Source organism: Zalophus californianus, chromosome 3 (genome assembly GCF_009762305.2).
Source record: "Zalophus californianus isolate mZalCal1 chromosome 3, mZalCal1.pri.v2, whole genome shotgun sequence".
NCBI lineage: Eukaryota > Metazoa > Chordata > Mammalia > Carnivora > Otariidae > Zalophus > Zalophus californianus.
In genome coordinates, this window is record NC_045597.1 from 102,316,497 (window position 1) to 102,341,278 (window position 24,782).

The 24,782-nt window shown below is 35.5% G+C and overlaps 1 protein-coding gene across 9 annotated transcripts in view; it reads left to right on the forward strand.

Annotated features, from left to right (window-relative positions):
* The window catches only part of R3HDM1 (R3H domain containing 1), a 198,699-nt gene that overhangs the window by 53,786 nt on the left and 120,131 nt on the right, over nt 1–24,782 (forward strand). For 8 of the 9 annotated variants that reach the window (XM_027588758.1, XM_027588759.1, XM_027588757.1 and 5 more), the window contains 2 exons: nt 13,424–13,629; nt 15,062–15,272. In XM_027588758.1, the coding sequence (XP_027444559.1) occupies nt 15,102–15,272 (171 nt within the window). In that variant the 5' untranslated portion in view covers nt 13,424–13,629; nt 15,062–15,101. Of the gene's footprint in view, nt 1–37; nt 164–13,423; nt 13,630–15,061; nt 15,273–24,782 lie in introns of those variants that run through there. The other variant, XM_027588760.1, reaches the window with a different exon arrangement.

Here is a 24,782-nt window from a genome sequence, read left to right on the forward strand (position 1 = left end):
TTAGACTGCTCTAAAGCAGTGCTCTCCCAATGCCTGACTAATCAGCCTGCTGTGTGTGCAGTGAGCTCTGTAGAGGAGCAATGCAGAGCATCAGTTTACAGATACTATGGGAAGTATATCTTCATTTACTCTGTATGATGAAGCAAACACCAGTACAATGAAGGTAGGTATGTGACTCTTCGTTTATTTGCTAAATATGTACAAAAGGTAATCAAATATATGAAGAGTTACTCTTCATGTCACTTAGTACCATAATTTTGCTAGGGGCATGTGTGGTTAAAATCCTTACCTTGTCCAAAATGAGAGTGTGTTTTAAAAATGGTTTTTGCTTATTTTTGCAAAGATAGATTTGTTTAGGTTGATAGAATGAGTAGTAGGAGTCATTTACTTCTTAGCCGAGGACAAGTTTCTCCTCCCCTACCCCAAAATTTGTGGTAACTCTTTGTACTGTATTGATTGAACAGTTTATCTGTATGCTCCTTATTATCTGTGTATAGCAGAACAAATTGTCAGTTGGCGAAATGATTTCTTTCAGATTCATCTTAAATAGACATGCTGTATGGCTTGTTGAATCTTAAAAATTTCATTGTGGAACAATTGCAGTGTAGATGAGAGTCTTCTTTTGAAAATTAGGAAACTAAGAACCTTAACTTTCAAAGCTGATGTTAATTTTTTGTATCCTTGTTACGGGGAAGAGGTAGAATAATTTTTAAAGTGCTTCTAACAGAGCAATACCTAGATCTGTTATTGCTGTGATTAGCATAATCATACCACATTGCAAAAGAGCTAATGCAATAAAACTCTAATTTTAAAGAACTATCTTATTTCTAATCATACTGTCTAAAAATTTTGACATTTACCTTGATATTTTATAATTCTTCAAAACGGGAATCTCACCATATAGGTGAGATATACTGAGATGACTAAAATATGTCCAGTATGTAACTGGCTCGTTTGAAAGGTTTTTGAGAGTTTTGCTTCCTTTTCACCTAGAGTTAGCTGAAATTTTACCAGTATATGGAATTGCTGTGCTATTTTCAACCCCCCCATATGAAAGTTATTTTGATCTTGAGAAATAACTCCTCTCTTTTAGAGGAAACAGGAGGAAAATCACTAAATTGCCTATTATCAATGCTGAATATCATACTTCTCTTTCTTTTGTTTCTTTCTCATTCCCAGTTGTGTAAGTAATTAGGATCATGAAAATATTAATAGCTACTAATAAAATTAGGGTCTTTTATCAGATACATTATTTCAGCCTAATGCCAGGAGAATTTCATCATTTCTCTTTTAAGCTTCAGGGTTTCTTTGAAGTTTAATGTTGAGAAGTAGAAAAGAAAAAAAATTAAATAGCACATTCTCTGAATTCTTGCCTACAACTGCTTTCATCCATCTTTTATCATATTCTACTGTTTTTAATACCTTTCCTCTTTTTTATTCTTTTTATTTTTTCTTTAGGTTTCTGGTTGCATCTCTCTCTGCCTTTCCCTGCCCCACCCGTGTGTGTGTGTGTGTGTGTGTGTGTGTGTGTGTGTGTGTGTGTGTGTGTGTGTGTGTGTGTGTGTGTGTGTCTCTCTCTCTCTCTCTCTCTCTCTCTCTCTCTCTCTCTCTCTCTTCCTGTCACTCCTCTCTCCCTCTTTCCTTCCCCCAGCCCATTGCTCTTTCCCACTTTGTCTCAGTCTCTCTCCTTTTCTGTCCATCTGTCTGGTGTCTCAAGGTCTCTCTTCCTTTCTGTCTGTCTTCTCTGCTCATCTGATTCTCCCTCTTCCTGGTATCTCCATCTCCGTTTTTGTCTCTCTGTCCCTGTCTAGCCATCTCTGTATCTACCTCTCTGTCTTTCTCTGTCTAGCCCTTTTCTCCCTTTCTGTTGGTCTCTGTCTGTCTCTCCCTCTGCCTTTGTCTCTGGGTTCTCAGTGTGCCCCTTCCTCCCTCTGTCTTTCTGTCTGTCCTCTCCCCTACCCCTTCCTTCTTCCTCACTTACCACCTTCTCACTCTTCTGTGCCTCACCTTCTCCCTATGTCTCTGACCCTGTTTCTGTCTTTCCCATTCTCCGACTGCCCTTCTCTTTCTGTGTCCCTCCCTCCCTCTCTTGGCATTTTGCTCACTTTTCACCCTACGCTCAGGTCTTTCTGTCTTTCCTGACCAAGCTTTACTCAAATACACTCTCCAATTTTCATTGTCATACAGTTTTTCATTTTTCATTGGAACCAGATCTGCACTTGACTTTAATTTTTTTTGGTTAATTAATAGCAGTTACTAGTTGCATTTTAATTTATGTTAATTAAACTCTGTGCTTTCTAAAAAATATTAATGGGTAAATAATATATTTTAAATAAACAGATTTTATACCCTTTGCTCAATTTCTTCTATTTTTAGAAACTTGTGTTTCAGGCCTTATAAGTGGATTGAAATGATTACATATTGAAATTATCATTTAAAATGTTTTGCCTTCCAAAGAGACATGTTTACACTGTTAAAGGGAATTATTTTTCTCTTCAATAATTTTTGTATTTTTCAAGATTTTTAACTTTTCAAGATAATTAAGACAATATCCCACCTCATAATTGCGTTCCAGGTTATGGTAAACTTGTATTATTTTTAATACCTATATGGCTTTTTTTTATACCATCCTGTATTTTCCAAATGTGTTACATTGGACATATGTTGGGATTTTTTTTTCTTTCATTTTTAACTTTTTACTTTGAAATAATTACAGATTTACCGGAAACAGCAAAAAATAGTACACAGAGGTCCCATGTGTGTTTTTAAAGACTTTTAAGATTTTTTAAATGTTTTCCTCAAGATTTTGTATCTAGTGTCTCAGTTTTTAAAAATATTCTGAAGAACAAAGATTCACTTAGCATTTACCTGTTTACATAATCACAAACCTAGCAACTGTCATTATACTGTGTTTGCTTTGTTTTGTGAAGCAGATTGAGACAGCAATTTGATGAAGGCAATAGTATTTCTTAAATAGCATTGTAGTTTCATGGTAACTAGCATCTTAGAACTACCTAGGAAGAAAAATTCACAGTTAACAAGTTATATATGTTTAAAAAGCAAAGAAAGCTATGTAAGATGAAAATCTTCTCAGAGCAGAGTTAAATGTCATTTTCACATATATCTCTCCTCTGAAATTATGTAGCACTTGTCATTTCTACCTTCTTTTGTTTCCTGCCCTGCTTGTTATAGTTTGCTTCTGTGCTGTTCAATCAGACTCCTGGTCCTGTGGGGTGGGAGTGAAATAGGACCGAAAAGTCATTGTCTCTGTAAACTTTCTTATCATACCTCTCTGGCTGACCAACCCTTATTCTGATTGATACAGGTTATCTTTAATAAAGTTAATACAGTGATTTTTATTTTTTCAGACTAAGATCCTCTAAGCCATAGAGTTCCACAGGTGTGCTTTAGTAACTAGAAGGAAGCCTGAAGCCCAGTTAATGTCTCTTGACCCAGCTCCACCTTCTCATTTGACCAGAGCAAGGTTGGGGGGAGGGGGGAATGAAGGGAGGGGAAATGTGTGTGTGTGTGTGTGTGTGTGTATGCACGTATATATTCTATATTTTATATACAACATGCTTAAAAATATTACATGTAAAATATAAAATAAGAATTGCTAACTCGAGGATTCATGTATATGCTTCTGGAGAACCAAGAAACCCCGAAAGCCACATGCAAAAATGTCTCTGAACATACACAAGTATGAGTGCTGCATTTCCACAGAAAGGATCCTTGGATTTAATAGGACTCTCAAGAGGATCTAAAATAATTAAGAATTACTGCTTTATGGTGTCTAAAAATAATTAAGAATTACTGCTTTATGGTGTCTAAATCATTACTCAGTCTATGTGGATTTAACATTTTCTCTCTTTCCCTTTATTTTCAAATGCTTAGAAGGGTATATGATTTCCTCCAACAGGAGGCACTTCCACAAAAATCGTATGTAGTTTTTTTCAAGTAGTTTGAACATACACAATGACTGATTACCAAACACATCTGATGTCAAACTACAATACGGGATCACCAGAGAGATACAGCAGAATGTTTTGTTACCTCAGTACTTTCAAAGTACTAGTTAAACCACAACTTCTTCTAATAGGTTGAAAATGAATGCCAAAATCATTGAGGACTGCATGCCCCCATTGAGCTCCAATGAAACAGTTGTAAAGAAAGCAAGAAATTTATTACATATTAATAACTACTAAAACAATTTGATGTGGACATGGCTAGGAAATAATGAACAAAAGTCATTAAAAAATCAGATCTGAAATGTATTAGACATTGAATTTATTCATTTTTTTGCAAAGCCATAGGCAGTGGAACCAATTAAATTGGACAGAACCTTAGGTGTTTTAAAGAATAATTTTATCTGCTCATTGTACAAATTCAGTGTATGGTGTGAATGCTAGAGACCATGAAGGTCTCAGCGGTGTTCACTCATGCCTAGTAGCAGCATCCTCAAGCTATAAAAGTATTTGCACTTTGTTGTACACATCCTTTTGTCGAGTCTGAAGGTATACAAGGGCAACTAAAAGACAACACCTGTTCTGCCTCAAGCTGTTTTTAAGCTATTTTTACTGACCATGAAATACTCTTTGACTGAAAGAAGAAATAAAACATTTTTGAGCTTTTTTTTCCCTCCGATCATAATCCCTAGGTGCTTTCTTGAAAGAGGGTTGTGATCCTTTGTTAGAAAGAATGTAGTTGGCAGTTCAAGAAGTAAAGGGTGGCATATTAGTAGTTATAAAACAGAATGCCAATTGTAACCTAAATTAAAATCCTGTAAAGGAAACAGATTTTGTTGTAAGAAGGAAATGGGTTGTTAGGTCTACTGATTCAAATGCTAGAGAGAATACGAAGTTTCACATGTTGATGAAATATATTAAGCCATCAAAGAACCTTTGGGTGGATTAGATATATACACCAGAAGCCCAGCATGAGTTATTACTAAGACTCTTTGATGACAGAGCTTAATACTTCTAAGGCCTTCAAAGAATTTTCATTGTGATCCTTTGATAAGAATGAAATGCTAGTCATGGCTAAAAAGTACATGGAGGTAAATTCATTTAGTTATATTAGTTATACAGAGAAAAAAATACCAAATGAAATAGAATTCTGAAGGAGTAAAGGGAACATCACATCACAGTCTAGCTAAAATACCATGAAAACTATAAGGGTTTCTTATGTGACAGCCTAGCACTTGGCACAGTAAAGTTATACCTTCTCATTGATGGCATTAGGAATGGCTGAATATGCTCATGATGATGTTCACTTTTATTCATGAGCTATAGACTACAGATATGCTATGAACCCAGCACAAAATACAGTGGTAAGGAATGTAATGAATGAGACTAGACAATGCAAAAGATTGATAATTGCAGTGACTTCTTATACCAGCTAACCCGGATTTGGGCTTAACTTCACAGGTTAAGGACACGGTACTCCCTACAAATCTACTCTCACTTCAGACACCAAGCCACCCTCACTTCTGAACGGCTGGCTATAAATATGAACGTTCCTAATACCTCAGAATTGATAATTCACTAGAACAACTTAGCTCAGGAAAGTGCTAAACTTAAAATTACAGTTTTATTACAAAGGATGCAGTCAGCACCAAAGGAAAGACACAAAGGGCCAGATCTAGGAGAATCCCAAATGCAGAGCTTCCCTTGCCCTCTCTCTGTGGAGTTAGGATGCATTATCTTCCCATTCAGTGATATGTGACAATATGCAGAATATTGCCATCCAGGAATCTCACCCGAGCTTCAGCATTCATAGTTTTTATTGGAGTTTTGTTACATGAAGGATTTAATCATCGGCCTTGCAGTTGAACTCAAACTCCCGCCCCACCCTTCCCTTCTAAGAGGTCATGCTGATATCACATGGCTCAAAACCCCAACTTGCTAATTACCTGGTTAGTCGTTCTGGTGTGACCTGTCCCCATCCTGGATCATCCATTAGCATAAACTACTTAGGGGCCCACCATGAGTCACCTCATTAGGTTAAACTGTCAGGACATACCATCAGTAACAAAGACACTCCCATGGCAAGGGTTTAGAAGCTACCTCCCAGGAACAAAGGACAAAGGCCAGCCAAATTCTTCATTATACAATATTTTATTCTCTATCATATTTTTTGGTGTTCTGTATTAGGTAAATAATTTACTTTTGTGGTTCTCATTATTTAGAAGAGAAAAACTTGAGTTCCAGACTGAATACATCAATATTTCTCCCTCCAACCAGTTCCCTCTAACCAGTTCCATTGCTTAGAAGCATCTCTGAGTAGATAATACACTATTTAAAGAATGAACTATAATCATTTAAACTCAATATGGAATAAAAATCCATGTTCTCTCTCCTTATGTGCCCATTATCTTAAGTTCTTCTCTCATCCTCATTATCTGTGCCCAGTTTCCAGGAATCTAAACCTTTAAATGTTCTTTATTTCCCAAAGCATGATCAGATGGTAAGACCAGTCGTTTTTTTCTCTTTGTAGTCTTTAAAAGAGATTTTGTTATGTGCCAAGAGAGCTTATTAGAACTTGGTCTATTTCAGTCCTACATTTAACACAAAAGTAGGGAGCTCCCAGTTTAATCCCAGACTGTGATAGGTTTAGAATTAAGGCAAAATAAATTTTATCCTCACTACCACTGTATTAGGAGGTAGTTAGTAAAGCTTTCAAGTATGGAGTTACATTAATGGCCCTCACTTACTGCATTGTCTCTTGCCTTCCTCTCCCAATATCTAAATGCCTTTAGAATCTCTCCAGGTTACCCCAGGATTCTGCAAGGTATCTCCTGGGAGCTCCTGAACAGCTCTTTTGTACTATTCCAATTTTGTCTTTCTCTGGCGCACTACCAGTTTTGGTAGTGCTTGCCATAATTTGCTCATGTCCCTGCCCAAGATTCCATCTCCTAGAGCATCCAACATTAGTCTTCAGGGTACCATATTCCCTAGAGTCTTCTGTTCTGGGCTCCATCACATGGGTACTGTAAAGCTTTTTGTCTCCCACTTCTCTGCTGCTTTGGTTCACTAATGAAAACATTCCCTTTAGCTTCTGCTTTGGCTCAAACTAGGGCCCTTGCTACATAAAGATACATGTAGAGCTCTTTTAGAATTCAAATTCTAACTCTGCCACTCACTAGTCTTACAACCTTGGGCAAGCTGATTACCCTTTCTCTGCCTCACTTTCATTGTTTGTAGAATTGGGATAATAAGAGTACCAACCTTATAGGGTTATATGAAGATTAAATTAATTAATACAGCGAAAGCTTTGGGAATAGTGCTTTGTGAATAATAATAGGTATTTCAGAGTTTGCTGTTAATATTATTGATTTTAACACACATATCACAATCAGTAATTATCTTGTTGACTTTTTCCCTGCTGTAGAATGGAAGCAGTTTGAGTAAAAGGGTCCTGTCTGCTTGTTTCACTGTGATATCCTTAGCAGTCAGGGCAGTGCTTAGCACATAGTACCTAACCAAAAGATTAGAATGAATGAATGAAATCTCTTTTTTCCTTTTCGGCCTTCTCAGTCCTTTGTCTAGGCTCCAGTCACTTTCCACCACAATTCTTATAACATTTTACCTGGTAGAACAGAGTCCATCTACAATTGTAACTGAAATAATTCTCTATGGCTTCTCTTAAAATACGTTCCTCTATTATTCAGGCTTTCTGTCCCTCATGAGATCAAGGGTAAACTTCTAGTCTTCAAATATATCCACCCTTTGATGCTATTTTCCTCTTGTTTGTTTTTAGAACATGTTTTTAATGAAAAATGTCAAGACCAAAAAAAGGAGCATTACAGAAAAAATTCAGTACTTACTACTCAAAATTAGCAATGCTGACCATTTGTTATATTTGCTACAAGTCTTTTTTTTTTAAGAAATAGAATAATAATAAAGATATGATTGAAGTCCCTTTTCTGTCTCACCTGAAACCTTTTCCTTTCCCTCCCCAGAGAGAATTACGTGAACTAGATTTGTACCTTTACCATCAGTGCTTGAGTGGTTTTTAAATGTTTATGTAAGTTTTATTGTATTGTAGAGATAATTCTGCTTTTCCACTAAACATTCTAACATTCTTTTGGAGACTTGTATTGATACAGCTTTAGTTGATGCATTTTAATTGTTTATCATACGGTGCAGTAGGAGTATACTACAGTTCTTAACGCTTTAAAAAAAAAATCAATGCCTCTATTGGTAAACATTTGGGAAAGAATGGGAAAGAAACATCTTTCCCATTCTTTGCTTTTAAATAAAACAATTCAGTGGATATTTTTGTACATGTCCCCTCATGCATGTATATGTGTTTCTTTAGTGTGTAGATCGAGAAGTAGAAGAGCTGGGCTATAACATAAGAGGAATTTAAACCTCATTTGAGACCACAGATTGTTTACTAAAGTGAACTCACAGCAGCTGAGAGTTCCCATTCCCCATGCCATCACACCTCTAGGTATCATCAGTTTTTTTGGTTTGTTTGTTGGTTGGTTTGTCTTCACCTTGAACATATATACTCTCTTTCCATTAAATGGGCTTCTTTTTCCTATCTTCCCCATTTCTCCACTGAGAATGCAACATGTTCTTGTAACATCTTACGGCTCTGTATCACTTCTTCTCTAAAACTAATTTGTTTCATAGTCTTGTAGGATTCTTATTTGCACCCATTCTTCAACTTACCAAGTCTTTTCCCCTCTCCTTAAATATCATCTTAAAATTATTTTGTATAGTTGTTGATAAATGTCATTGCTAACCATCTCTCTTGGGTTTCACCAACTCCATTAGGTCAAGGTAGTTCTTTCTCTTTTGCTCTTGTAAAACATAGCTAATACTTATTGCAGCTTTGTTGCTTTCTGTGGTTCCTCGTTACATTTCTGGATGATAGTAGCTGTTTATAAATCACATAGACATTTAGCATTTTGAAATATTGGTGCTTATATTCTTCTTCAAGTAACTGACTCTTAGAATGTGAATTTTCATTCTTTCTAAATAGAGCATAATCCGTTTTCCTTGTCTTTCTCACCAGAGGCCCATGACCAATTGGTTGTGTTGATTGCTAACCTTAAGAAGCTGATGTGTGTTGGTCTTGTGCAACTTGGTTTATTTTCTAAATTTGCCTGCCTGATTACATGTTTTACTCTAAGGGAAGGAATAAGCACTGTGTTCATCTAATGAAATGACATTGAATAACCAGGTAGTCATAAGGGAAGAAAAATGCAGTGTGCTTTGCCAAATTCTCTTTCGGATAACTTCAGTAATGTAATTCTTTTTTCCCTCAATATTCATGTGAAGAGTACTTAATTTTTACCTGTAGGAGCCAGATTTCTTCCTCGTAACAAAATTAATTGATTTTTTGATGTTTTGTTAACCTGGAGTAAACTGATTTTCTTCATGTGAAAGTAGACTATTTATTTTTGTAAATGCCTAACTTTTCAGTTCTTTTGTGCTGTAGAACCAAACATTAGACCCCAGGCATAATAAACTGATCCTTTGAATTAGCAGTATTGTATCTTTCTTGCTGAAAATTCTATCTGAAATTTTCACTAAAGAAACTACATACACACTCATGGATTGCATATAATAGTCTGTCTTTTCAAATATTGATCCCAATTCTGTCTTGCTTTGTTTCCTTGAGGAAGGTACTTAAGTATTCATATTTATCATTTGTAAACTACTAGGCTTCACATTGTTCCTTAGCCACAAACTGAATCCTTATTGCCAACCAGGTTTACCTTACTTGATAGTGATGATTACAGAGATAGGGAGATTAAGAGAAACTGGATGATTATGCAGCAGTTCTGATATTTCAATAGTGATTAGCTTTATTGACCACTATACGTTAATAGTGCTGTCTTGCTGTGCAGCAAAGAACAATACATAGCTCCTATCCATGTGAAAAGGCTAAGTTTACTTTTTGTAATGAACACAATGCTAAGGGAGTTAGTACATGTTATAAGAACTCTTGAGGGGCGCCTGGGTGGCTCAGTTGATTAGTAGTCTGCGTTCGGCTCAGGTCATGATCCCAGAGTCCTGGGATCCAGCCCCATGTTGGGTTCTCTCCCTCTGGCTCCCTATGCTTGTGCACGTGCTCTCTCTTCTGTCTGTCAAATAAATAAATAAAATCGTTTTAAAAAGAAGAAAACTCTTGAAATAAAGGTGTTCTCTAAATACAGATTGCCCCTCCTCTGGGTGCACAGGAATGATGATAGAGCACTGTGGATAAGAAAGAGCCTGGAGTGGGATACCTGTGTGACCTTGGACAAATCACTTAATTTCTCTGTGCCTTAGTTTCCTAATCTGTAAAACAGGGGTGATAACAGGATCTACTTGGAATTATTGTGAGCTCTAAATTTATTAATTATGAAAGGTAGTAGAACAACACCTGGCACGTGGTAAGCTATATATTAGTATTAATTTTTGGTGGTAATTATTTGTGTTTCTTTTGTAGATTGCCTATTCCCCATTTCTCTCTTTTTTTTTTTCCCTCTTGATTTATAAAAGCTTCTTTAGATACTTTGACCCTTTCTGTTGGAAATAGATTTTATCATTTACCTTTTAATCTCTTTGTTACACTTTGTCATACAGAAATATTAAAACTTTATTGTAAGTTTTATTACTCTTTCTTTGATAGCTTCTAGATTTTTATGTCATGCTTGGTAAGGGCTCTCCCAATAATTATAAAAATATTTCTTATATTTCCTTGTACTTTTATAGTTTGTTTTTTTTTTAGCTTACGATCTTTAATTTTACCTTTGATTCCCTTTTGCTTATGGTGCCAGGTGGGTGCCAACCTTTTTGTGCATGTGGTTCTGAAGATTTTATTATTTATACAGACATTTATCTTTTGTTGGCTACCTGGTAGCACAGAAATTGCATATAATCAAATCTCTGACTTGTTCCTAATAAATAACATGTTAGCAGTTGCAAGAATGTTTATTCAAAGTTGAATATGAATTTTGAGCGCATATATCCATCTCTTTTAGGTTGAAACAGATTGAGACAATTTTTAAATACCAGTAACAGGTACTCACATGTATGCACTTAACAAATACCAACATTTTGCTAACTTTCTCTAAGTTGCCTTGCTGTTGTAGAAACTTACCAAATTTATTTTTAAATCACTTTCACTTATTGTATAACAATTTATGACATTAGGGTGACTCCTAATTGTTATGGCAGAGACACCATATGCCATCCCTATCTTGTAGCTTCCTATACTTGACCCCCACATGCCCATACGGCCTTGAGTAACTCCAGAAGTATAGGCATTATGCCAAGATAAAAAGGTTTTTGTTTTAGTCAGTATCAAAAAGCTGTATTATCTCTTTTATTTGAAGATGTGGGGAGGAAAAACATTTTTATTTAAAACATTCAGTCTTGCGGTGCCTGGGTGTCTCAGTCGGTTAAGCATCCGACTGTTGGTTTTGGCTCAGGTCATGATCTCATGAATCAGAGGGTCGGGCCCTGCATAGGGTGTCTTGCTCAGCAGAGTCTGCTCGAAGATTCTCTCCCTCTGCCCTACTGCCACTCACTCACTCTCCCTCTCAAATGAATAAATCAGTCATTAAAAAAACCCGAACATTCAGTCTTCCCAATAAGTTTATGAGTGAAATGTTCCTTTTCCTACTCTATAGCTCAGAAAATTATGGCTCAGAAAGGTTAAGTGATTTCCAAAGTCATAACTGGCAGAGCTGGGTTTTAAACTCTGGTATAATGCTAATGTACTTGATCATTATCTCTTCCCCAGGAAATAATAACTGGTCATTTTGGTTCAAAATCATTTATTTTTTTAGTTTGTCAGGTGGTGTAGAATATTGACAAGTATTGGTTATCACATTGGTTGTGTGATTTTGGACAGGTCATTTGACTTCTGGGTGCTAATAGTAGCTTGCATGGTAAATTATTAGATTCAACTAGGTGGTTCGTAAGGTTCATTGGGGTTCCTCAGAACTGAGTGTTTACCTCTTTATATTGTGCCTCATCCTCATTACCCCTTGTAGCTATTGCCTTTTTTAGTTTTTTTTTTTAAGATTTATTTATTTTAGTGAGAGAAAGCGAGCACGTGCAGGGGGAGGGGCATAGGGAGAGGGAGAGAGAGAATCTCAAGCAGGCTCCATTCTCAGCGTGGAGCCTGACATGGGGCTCGATCTCACAAGCCAGAGATCATGACCCCAGCCAAAACCAAGAGTCAGACACTTAACTGACTGAGCCGTCTAGGAGCACCCCCCCCCTTTTTTTTCTTATATGGATTATAGCCTTGCTTTGCAATTTCAAACTTAAAGGATTCATGATTGAATCACAAGTCCTTTACTAAAAAAAAAAACACATATAATAATTTGGGTGCTTAGTGGGTGCTGCCATCTTATGTCTACCATTTTGTGAGACAAAAAGTTAAAAATTAGAAAAATTAAATCAAAGTATTTTTTGTTTTTTGTGAAAATTAAACAAAACAGTTATTTGATTTAGTGGCCTAGCAACCTCAATGAAATAGAGAGGACAGTGTCAGAACAACTTGGACATTTATTGATCCCTCCTGTTATCTCTTAGTAAAATTAAGATGTGTAAACTAATGTGAATCTATATCAGGGTTATAAATTATTATATTTCAAATTAGTTTTTGAAGAGCTAGTATAAGATGTGAATGGTTTTGTGATGCATGGTTGGCCATATTATCTCTTGGTGCTTACACCATACTATATTCAGTTGTTTCACCTTAAAACTGTACTGATCTGTTTATTGACAACACTGTCAAAGGAAAATGGAAAAGCTATGTAGGATTTTTAGAGCTGTTTATTTGCTATAATATATTCATTTGCACTAGAGAAACATAAAATGAAACTGACTTTAAAAACAGATGACACTGGAAGAATTTTGGCATTTCATATGTCTTTGAAAATAGTCATTCTACCCTTCATAGACATTTGCTTTTAACAGACCAATGTGGGTTTCTTTGAAAATGTTAAATGACTTATTACAACCTTTTGTTCTTTTGTACTCTTAAAAACCTAGAGTGTGATCATTATTCACAACTTCAGTCTTCCCTTAAGTCCATAGAGTTGTAGCTCGGGAAGAAAACTCTTCTTGGAGTTAAGCATTCTTGGTCACAATCTTAGGCAAACCTTTTTTTCCTTTATCTATAAAATAAACAGTTATCTCCCTTACAACACTGACAACATACTAAATTCTTATTATATGTTAGTTCCCTTTTTTCTTCTCCCCTCTGCTTTTACTGCTTGCTAAATTCGCTATGTGCCCTGAGTGACTTCAGGCTCACAAAATACATGTCATAATTAAGCATTCTGACTCTTGTTTAGGACAAGAAAATAATAAATTCAACAGTAGCATTTTTAATTTCTGAATTACTATATAGTGTTCCATTTCTCTTGGCTATTTTATTAAAATATTTCCTTTCGTTTTAATTTTAGGCCACTGAAAGGTATGATATATTTGATCCACAACAGTCCTCAGCCCAGGAACCTACAGTGGTGACAAGGACATGGGACTCCTCCTGCCAGATTCCAGATGGTTCAATACACTTGACATCCTGGCTGACAACTGCGAAAAAGAACCTTGGATTACTTTATTTTATTTTTGTGGGACACCACAATCCCAGTTCCATAGGATACGTCAGGTAACCTGTCTGAACACTTGAGAAAAACACATCCCTTTTTCTTTCAAAATCTTACAAATAAAAAGCAAGGAACCAGAGTATTTTAAGAAATGCCCTATCTCTTAATAACCTTATTGTTTTGAGAATGAGCCAATTAACTCTGGTATGGAATATAATTAAGGAAGACTTTTAAATTCAGTTTAGTCTACCTGTGACTTTAGAATCTATTTCTCCCTCTTTTTTTTGTTTTTTAACCTTTTCAGATTGTTTATGGACTTCTGAAATTTGTGTTTAGATATTTTTTGTTCGTCTGTTTAGATATTGTTATTATGTTAAGCGATATATTGTGGCAGTCATTTCACAGTATATGTGAGTATCAAATCATTATGTCATGTACCTTGAACTTACACATTGTTATATGTCAATTATATCTCAAGCTAGAAAAAAATATAAGTTGTTGACATCAAGTTCTCCTCTTCAATATCATATTTCTCACAGGATCTAAATTGATACTTGTCCCTCATACATTCCTATCTGATATCCAGTATAAAGTCCCCAGTGTTTTCTTATCCTCACTAAAGATATGAAATATATTAGCATCCTATGGATTTGATTTCCTCAGTGTCTGGTAATACATGTTGTTAGGCACTGAATCACATTAGTCAGGAAAGTTTTCAATGCTTGATTCCTAATGCAGACTATTAATGCACATTCCCAACTGTGTTTTGTACACAATGTTGCTGTCTATTTTTTTTTAATTATTTCCTTTTGTAATTGAAAGAAAATTTAAGAATTTTAGAACTTTAGGAATCTAAATGAAGGCTATAATATGAATACATTTTTCTTACAGGATGATACTCCTGAAATCCTTTTAGATAAAAAAGATTTCTCATGTCATCTAAATATGTATTTTTTATAACTCTGCAACCATTGTCTTTTACTTTGATATGGCTCACTCCTTAATGTTTCTTAAGACCCTTTAAAAGTGAAATGTGCAGGTACCTGGGTGGCTCAGTCAGCTAAGTGTCTGCCTTTGGCTCAGATCATGATGAGATCGAGCCCTGTATAGGGCTCCCTGCTCAGTGAGGGGGTCTGCTTCTCCTCCCTCTCCCTCTGTCTACTGCTACCCCTGCTTTTGCTCGCTGTCTGTCAAATAAATAAATAAAAGTCTTTAAAAAAAAAAGTGATATGTACATCAGAATTACCTGGTATCCTTATTATAGCTCGTATCTCGTTGTATTATGCTTTTTTTTAATTTGTATATGTCTGCCACTAAGCTCTGTACTCTTTGAAAGCAGGAATTTTGCTTCTGCCTTTGTAAACTCAACATTATTCCTGGACCATAGAAGGCACTTAGTCAATATTGTACAGAATTTAAGAAATGTTTCAAACATTTCAAAGAATTTAAGAAATGTTTCAAACTGAATTTAAATTTTTTTCCTTTCTTGCTAAGGCTTCAAGTTCCCTGTAGAATTCTAAAATAACCTTTGCTGATGAGGATGTCTGATACTGTTACTGTAAAAAATGAAACTGAAACAATGAAGGATTTGGAGGCAGAAGTGAAAGATACAACCAGAGTTGAAAATCTTATCAAATCAGAAAACTATGGGAAGATTTTGGCAGAGAAGAATGAACGTTGTATTGACAACCATATTGATTTGCAGGTAAACAGGATTTTCTCTCTGGCTACAAATACTAAATACTCAAGATATAGTTACACTCTTTATACCAAACTCACTTTCAGAATTCTAAAAGGTTAAATTGATCCTTTGGGACATGTTGACCGGCTGGTTTTTTAGCGGTCTGGATTAGCTTGTTGAGTGTAGCTCTTTGAATTGCTTATATCTTTGATTTGCTTTGTATTTACTTGTAATGTAATTGCTTTTATTTGTATGTGGCCAATATGTTTTTTATTGGCTTTCTACTTTTTCGTACCATTCTGCACCTGTTAGTGTCGTGAGAGTTCAGAGTCTAACCTAAGAGCCCTTAAAAGAGAGCAGAATAAGCGTTGAAAACTATAGTTCTCTTGGCAAAAACAACCCTCCAGGGAAGCAGTCATCCATGACTAAGAAAAGTAGTTGGTGGGGAAAAAAGAAGTCACTTGAGGCTTTTGTCACTACACATATATGATGACAGAATTAACCGTGGAGAAGGCTTTCAATTCCAGACATAGTTGGAAATTGATGAGTTGGTCAACAGATTCAAGATAGGTAAAAAATTATTTCAGGTAGTACATACATTCACTTCTAAGTGTTCCAGTTATCTTCTTGCTATAGAAGACGTTACTGCAAAACAAAGGGTTAATAATTTTTAAGCACCATTTTATTTTTTAATATTACATGATTTGTGAGTCAGAAAGAAAAAGGGCTTGGCTTACTGAACTTCCTATTGCACAAGGCATCAAAAGTGGTTTTTGCTGGTATTTAGCTGACAGATGAGCTGGCGTGGAAGGTCCAAACTGTTTCACCCACATATCTGGCACCTTGGTGGGAACGGCAGAAATGTAGTGTTGGCTGGAACTGGGAGCGCCTGCCTACAGCCCCTCCAGCATGGGAGGCCCAGGGTAGTTAGACTTACCATGTGACAACTCAGGGGGTCACAGAAACTGTTTCAAAAGCCAAGCACAGCTGCAAGCGTTCTTTTGACCTAGGCTCAGAAGTCCCAGAATGTCTCTTCCACTGTTGTCTTTTGATGACACACGTCAGTAAAGTTAATCCAGATTTAAAGGAAGGCGAATTAGAGCCTGCTTCTCAGTAGGAAAGACCTTTAATCTGCCACAAAAAACTTACCTTAAAATACTATTTTTAACTCACTTGTTTTAGTTTAGCCCTATGGATAAAGAATTCTGCTTTTGGAGAAAATATTTCATCATTACTCTATCATTCTTAATACATCCTGGAGATCTTGAGGGCTACATGAGGGCTACTTTGTCTTTGTTTGTTTTATAAGTAAAGAAGATTCTTTTAAAGGTTATTTCATACCTTCGTTCAGTCAAAAACGTTATTCCCCAGTATATGCCAAAAATGTGTTAGAAAATGAAAACAACTCACACAGCTATAAAAAAGCATTTAGGCCCCACTTATCAAGTATAGTCAAGTGGTAATTACCTAAGAAATTGGGAGAAATCACGTACTTTTCCTAGGCATTTTTAGTAATAGCACTTTTTAAAACAAAAAATTGCCAAGCCTGCAATCACTATACTTGGTGATGGCAGTATGCCAGTATCCTGATTGAATCAGAGAAAATCTGCTAAAATTCTATTGCATTCATTATTGAAATAGTAGAAGATTTCGTTTTAGTCCCTTTTTTACACCTAATGTTCACTCTTCTAGGTCATGCTTATAAACAAGTGATTAATTTGGATTATTGCGTTTCCTACTGTGTCTATTGTGTTGCCCTTGGCAATAAGCACAAGAACATTCTGATGATGACTGTCGAATCATGGCCCAATTGTTGATATTATAGGAAAATTTCATGCATTACCCAAACGCTTATTGAAGGCCTATTCTATGTCAAGGAAATACTGTAGTAAGCAAAAATGGCATGGTCTCTGATATCATATTCCATATAGCATCGTGACTGTATTAAAGGTTGGGAAGAGGAACAAAGAGAACATGAGAATTCATTTAATCCATTGAATGCTATATTCACAGTTTATTCAAATGTTTATTAAGAATTTACTATGTGTGAGAATATTAACTCTGCTTGGAACAACTGTGTTAAGAGAATAGAATCTTGTTAACAAGAATCTGGCTAATATAAAGTTACCTTTTAACTTAATATGGAATTACTCTTTATGAAATGCCTTTCTTCTAACATACTAGTAGACAGTTCATCTTTCTTTGGTACCTCTAAGATACTGCCTAAAGATTTAATTTTAGTAGCAGCTATTGTTAGGGGCACCTGGGTGGCTCATTCAGTTAAGAGTGCATCTCCTGATCTCAGCTCAGGTCTTGATCTCAGGGTTGTGAGTTCGAGCCCTATGTTGGGCTCGAAAATAGCAACTGTTATTTTTACTCAAATTTAGATGTATGTGCGAACTAACATAGGTTTCCCATTAAGAATTTTGAATAAACCAATATATTCTCTACTTTCTTCTATATCATTTTGAAAGTGAACTACCATGAATAAACTTATGTCCACTTGTCTTGCTTCAGTACAGTAATACTTGAAGTGACCTAGGAAAATGAAAATGTTTTCCTCAACAATCATACATTTTATCCATTTCCAAGTCTTAATTTCCTGGCCATCCCCTTAGTATTTTATTTAGAAAAAGTCATTTTTTTAAAAGATATTTATTTATTTGAGAGAGAGAGAGAAAGCAAGAGACAGAGCACAAGTGGAGAGGGAAGGGCAGAGGGAGAGGAAGAAGTAGACTCCCCGCTGAGCAGGGAGCCCAATGCGGGGCTCCATCCCAGGATCCTGGGATCATGACTTGAGTTGAAGGCAGACATTTATCCAACTGAGCCACCTAGGTGCCCCTAGAAAAAGTCATTTTTAAATGAAGGGATATATTAGCTTCTTTAATACTATGAAGAAATCTTACGATTTTCTACTATCTGTTAAAGATAGCATTTACATTAAAAATTTCATCCAACTAGGGAGAAGCCAGCAAACATTGGACATCACGGTGGATAGTTACAAGTAGAGACTGTTAATAGAGCTCCTTAACCTTTGCTTTTATAAATAATTCTACTTGCGTGACTCTCTACTTTTAAAAAATTTTAGTTGTGTTTTTTATTCAAAGTTTTGTTTCAGGTTATAATCTTTTACAGAATTTTAAGGATTACTTCCTTAAGAATACTTTAGTGCTAATTCAAGCAATCTGTGTACATTAATATCGAGAAGTTAAGTTACCCATGTAATTGCTATGGAGTTGTTCTGAACTAATAATTATGGTCCCAAATAATCGTGCATAGTTTTTGCTTAGTAACTTTTCTAATACCACATGCTATTGCAAATCTTAAGTTGCATATTGGACTTTCTATGATTATGAAGTATTTAGAAGACAGAGGTGATGAGGAGCCAAGTTTCTAAATTTTGTTTGACTACAACTGATATTTAATATGGGGTGAATGGTGGGGGCAGGGGAGGAAGTGTTTGCTTTGGTTTTCTTTGTATAACTAATTTATGTGACGTCTGATGTTTGGTTTTTCTCAGCCATAGAATTTTCAGATTAAATTTAGAGTAAATTAATTGTGTTGATTTTTTTGCAATAATTTATTTGAAATGTAAAATTAGGAATCTTGTACTCTACTTATTAATGGGTCATACTCAACTTTCCCATTCTTATACAGTTGTATCTTTTTACTTGACAGATGTTTTGTCTAGGTGTATTTATCCGTGTACATGTGTACGTAAACACGATCCAAAACATATTTTAGAGCAATTTAAGCAATGGTCTATCGACAAACTATTTATTGAACAATAGGATGGCCAATTCAGTTTGTGTTGGTTACCTTTGTTGTGGAGGAAATAACCGATTTTTGTTAACAACTAGGCCTTTATGTGCCAAAGTGCATGAACAGCTTCTGACATATATGAGTGAATTTTCCAGACACAGAATCAGTTGAAGTAGGTGTTTAGTATATTCTCAGTTTCTGTAGCAGGCCCTTTGATAATCAAGATGAGACTCTTACATCTTGTATCCCTGAGTTAGTTCCAATGCATATCTTTAAAAGGGAAGATGGGGCATGTAAGAGACAAGAAAGCAATGGCAATCTAATAAGGTTATCAGAAAAATTCAAGGTATAGGTACACTTCAACAGATTAATGGGCATTAAATTCCTTAACTGATGAAACATGCAAAGAAGTTTTTATTTGATGGGTTGAATAAAAGTCTGTTTATACAAAATCATACATATCTTAACTGTTTTCTTATTTGTCTAACAAAGATATAAAGGATGTACATAACATACCTGGTATACAGTTAGAGCCTAGCAAATGGTAGATTCTCTTAACCGTATCATATTTATAATCATTAGCATGTTATTAATTATTTAATAGCAATAGTACAACTGTATGGCTCCTCACATTGGTCCCTTTATTGTCACACAACATCCTTTTTTTAGTGATAAAATAAAAAAACTTACTTTTTGACATAAGCTCCCCAAAATTTCAGTGCAGTTTTTGTTCCTTTGCATTAAGTTCTAGATCTGTATACTGTACTTTTATTGTCTTTTATTAATATTTAATGAGTTCAACTTTTAAAACTAAAATTCACTTCCCATAGTGCACTTTAATTTTTAAATTATTTCAAGGACTTGGTACTCTTTCTATTGAACCTGGGTTATATGCACATAAGATAGCTAGCACTTATAAACACATTTGCTTTTCACAGTGCTTCATTATTACATGTATAAAGAAGTTCACTTCTTACAGATGTAGAAATCTTTTTACATAATATTTTACTTCCTCTAATAAATTCCAATAGGATGCTGAGATCCTTTATCTTTAATATAAGGGGTAACTGTAAACCAGATAAGTCTGTGAGTTTATCCATGGACTTTTCCTTAGAGTCTAAGATTTAGGTCTTTGGATATTTAACCCTGTGTTCTTTTGCCCAAAGTGTTAAATGATATAAACCAATTAGTGATTGGTGTTGGTTTGTCGGTTTATTGATTTAAAAGTCCTGTGTTCCAACTCAGAAAACTTTATGTTTTCTATTATTCCAGTGGAAATGATCAGCCCAACTCCGTGGTTTTTATTGCTGCTGACCTTTAGCTAGACATTTAACATTTCAATTCATTATCTCCTCCCACATAATTACCATTAATCCTTACTATTAACTTAAAGAGTACTGAAAATTAGTAAACTCTTCAAGGTGTATTAGGAGTCTTAGTTGAAGCATTTCAACCATTATAATTTATTTTGTTCATAGTAATTACATATAAAAATGATCCCCTTTTTGAAATAGATTTCCTCTTAATTGAGGGTCTTTAATTGGTGGCTGTTTTTATGCTAACACATAGTATAACTCATAAAGATTGTTCTTTCTTAACAGTACTTAGTTGTCAGAGTTCATTGTTCCACGTTTTGTTTTTTGTGCTTTTTTCAGTTTTCTTTTATAATAAAGAGCCTTCAAACAGATCTAAACTATTCTTAGTAGTACAGGGAAAGGTAAGAAAACTACTGAAAACTATTAGACCAAAAGAGACATTTATGGTAAGGAAAAAGGAAAAAGAAAAAAAAAAAACCTATGTACCATTTCTTTATATTAAATTGACTACATAGATTTAAGTTTCTGTTTCTTTTGTTGTTGTAAAACTGTCTGGTTTGGCTTAGCAATTAAGGTACAAGTAATGTTTTGAGAATCCTTCCACATTCATATTCTGAAACAAATTGTAGATCTGTTTAAAGTTCCTTTATTGTAAACAAAAGACCAAAGTACTGAAATCATCAATGATGTTTGTTTTTATTTGCCCTCAAAATTGATCTACAGGGCAGTAAATTTAAGAATAGTTTACATTTATTGTGCTATTACACCTTAACCACTTATTCCTAAACCTCAGTTTTTCTCCAGGCTAGTAGCTTGTAGTTCTGACCCATTTCAAACTGAAGTTCTTTAAGCATATTTCATATTCTGCATGCATTTATTGGCCTAATACATGTCTTGTATCAAACAGTGTTAATTATAAATTGGGGACCTTGTCCCTTAGCATCTTTCTAGAGATGTTAAGGTCTGTTAAACAACCTGCTAAATTTTTACTGTGACAATAAAATTCTGGTAAAAATGAAAAGCAAAATAGAGAAAATCAATGAAACCAGGAGTTGGTTCTTCGAAAAGATCAACCAAATTGGCAAAACTTTAGCTAGATGGACTAAGAAAAAACAAGACTCAAATTACTAAAATCAGAAATGAAAGTGAGGACATTACTACCAGTTCTACAAAATAAAAAGATTATAAACGACTGTGGTAGTATAAATGCCTGTGCACCAACAAATTGGATAGTGTAGATGAAATGAACAAATTGCTAGAAACATAAAACCTAAAAAGACAAAATCATGAAGAAACGAAATCTGAAAAGACCTGTAGCTAGTAAAGAGATTGAATCAGTAATCAAAAATCTTCCAGCAGAGAAAAGCCCTGGACCTGATGGCTTTACTGGTGAATTTTACCAAACATTTAAAAAAGTAATACCAGGGGCTCCTGGGTGGCTCAGTTGGTTAAGTGTCTGACTCTTGATTTTGGTTCAGATTGTGATCTCAGGGTCGTGGGATCAAGCCCCACATTGGGTTCTGTGCTCAATGGGGAGTCTGCTTGAGATTCTATCTCTCTCCCTCTCCTTCTGCCCCTCCCCCTGCTCTCTCTTTCTCTCTCTAAGATAAATTAATATTTAAAAAGTAATACCAATCCTTCTCCAACTTTTCCAAAAAGTTACAGAGAGGGAAACTCTTCCTAACTCATTCTGTGTTTCCAGCATTACCACGATACCAAAGCCAGACAAAGATACTACAAAAAACTAAAGACCAATGTCCTTTATGAACATTGATGCAAAAATCTTTAGCAGAATATTAGTAAATTGAATTCAGCAGCATATGAAAAGATTATATGCCCTGACCAAGTGGGATTTAATCCTGAAATTCAAGGATGGTTCAACATATAAAAATCCATCAGTACAAACACAGTATGTTAACAGAATGAAAGGAATAAAACATTCGATCATCTCATTTGATGCAGAAAAGGCATTTCACAAATTCAACACCCTTTTTTGATAAAACATTCAAAAAAACTTGGAAGGAAACTGCATCAACATAATAAAAGCCATATATGAAGAACCAACATTGTTCATACTCAGTAGCAAAAGACTTAAAGCTTTTCCTCTAAGATCAGGAACAGGGCAAAGATGCCTGCTTTCACCACTTCTATTCAACATAGTACTAGTAAATTCTAGCCAGAGCAATTAGACAAGAAAAAGAAATAAAAGGCATCTAAATTGGAAAGGAAGAAATAAAATTTCTGCAGATGATCTTATATGTAGAAAACTGAAGATTCCCTAAAAAGTCGTTAAAACTAATAAATTATTTTAATAAAGTAGCAGAACACAAAATCACACACACACACACACACACACACACACACAAATGGGTTGCACTTCCATACAGTAACAATGAACAGTCTGAAAAGGAAATTATAAAAGCAATTCGATTTACAATAGCATCAAAAGAATAAAATACTGGGGCATCTGGGTGGCTCAGTTGGTTAAGTGTCCAACTCTTGGTTTTTCCTGAGTTCATGATCTCAGGGTGGTGAGATGGAGCCCCACATTGGGCTCTACACTGGACATGGAGCCTCCTTAAGATTTTCTCTTGCTCTCCCTCTGCTCCCCCTTAAAAAAAATCCAAGAGAATAAAGTACGTAGGAATTAACTTAAGGAAGTAAAAGACTTGTACAATGAAAACTGTATAATGTTGCTTAAAATGACATAACTAAATGGAAACACATCCCATGTTTATGAACAGATTTGATATTGTTAAAATGTCAGTACTACCCAAAATGATCTACAGATTTAATGCAGTCCATATCAAAATCCAAATGACATTTTTTGCTGAAATAGAAAAACCCATTCTAAAATTTAAAGGGAATCTGATGGGACCCAGAGTAGCCAAAATAATTTTTCTTAATTGAGGATTATTTGACATACAGTATATTAGCGTCAAGTATACAACAGTGATTCAGCCTTTGTATACACTGTGAAATGTATACCTCAATAAATCTAGTTACCATCTCAGGATACAAAATTAATATATTATTGACTATATTCCCCATGTTGTGCATAACATCCCCTGTAACTTACTTTTTAATTGGACATTTGTACTCCTTGATTCCCTTTACTCATTTTGCTCCACCCTACACCCACCAAAACAATCTTGAAAAAGAAGAACAAAATTAGAGGACTCACACATCCTATTTTCAAAACTTGTATCGAAGCTACAGTAATCAAAACTGTTGTACTGACAAAAAGACAGACTTACAGACCAATGTAAGAAAATAGCCCAGAAATAGACTCTTGCATTGCATATATGGTCAAATGATTTTTGAGAAGGTGCCAACACCATGGAGAAAGGATAGTCTTTTTAACAAATGGTGACTGGGACAGCTGGATATCCACATGCAAAAGAAGGAGGTTGGAGCTTTACCTAATGCTGTATATAAAAATTAACACAAAATGAATGAAAGACCTAAACATAAGAGCTAAAATATGAAATTCTTAGAAGAAACGGGGAAAGCATCATGACATTGGATTTGGCAATGATTTCTTAAATATGACACCAAAGGGGCCAGCCAAGAGGGCTTTTTCAGTCCCTAACTGACCCTACCTCCAAGACACCCCAGTCCCCAGGCATACCTGCTACAATCTGCGTACCTGAGAGAGAACAGGCCATGGAGCTGGGACTGCCAGACCTGTTAAAAGTTGACAACATTAAGGAGGTCAAAGGGTGAAAACTACAAAACCACAAAACATACTGAAGAAGGTGTGGGTTGATATCCCCAAGATTCTGCATCTCAACAACCTCCCAGCTGATGCCAGCATTGGCTGTTGACAGGCTAATGGGCTGTACTTTGAACAGTGAGGACATAAGATGCCTAAGAGAAAAGCAACAACACTAGTAAAGGAAAACAACCATTAAGCTATGGAAGCTACGCCAACCAAATGATTAGTCACACCAGACTCCTTGACCCTGTGGTGTTTCCAGCAAAAACACACACAGCCCAGAGCAATGATATGCTGATCATGGCCCCACAGACAACAGGAGGAAAGCCACTAGGCTGGTTCAGTATTACCAAAGAGGGAATGTGGCATTCTCAAGAAAAGAGTCAATGCTGAGATCTGAGACAAGACTATATTAGTCTTCTGGTGCCAGACCCAATGCCTGGGAACTTGAGAGTATGTGTTTGGGTTCAGAGTGGATGGGTTTCCTTTTGAAAACCATGGACCTCCTGAAAACCTTAAGAACTTAGGGAAGAAATGCCTTGGAGGAGAGGTGCCCTATGTTAATCCCATTGACATTTCTTCCCAAAAAAGATCCTGAGTTGGCAAGAGAAGCTCAAAGTAATGACCCACCATTTTGGAGTTAAATTCATTAAACTCAAAGATTCAGAGCTAAAGTTTCCAAAGTTCATCTGAGCACTCCTTCCATTTTCCAGATACCTACGCCGATGGAAATGAATT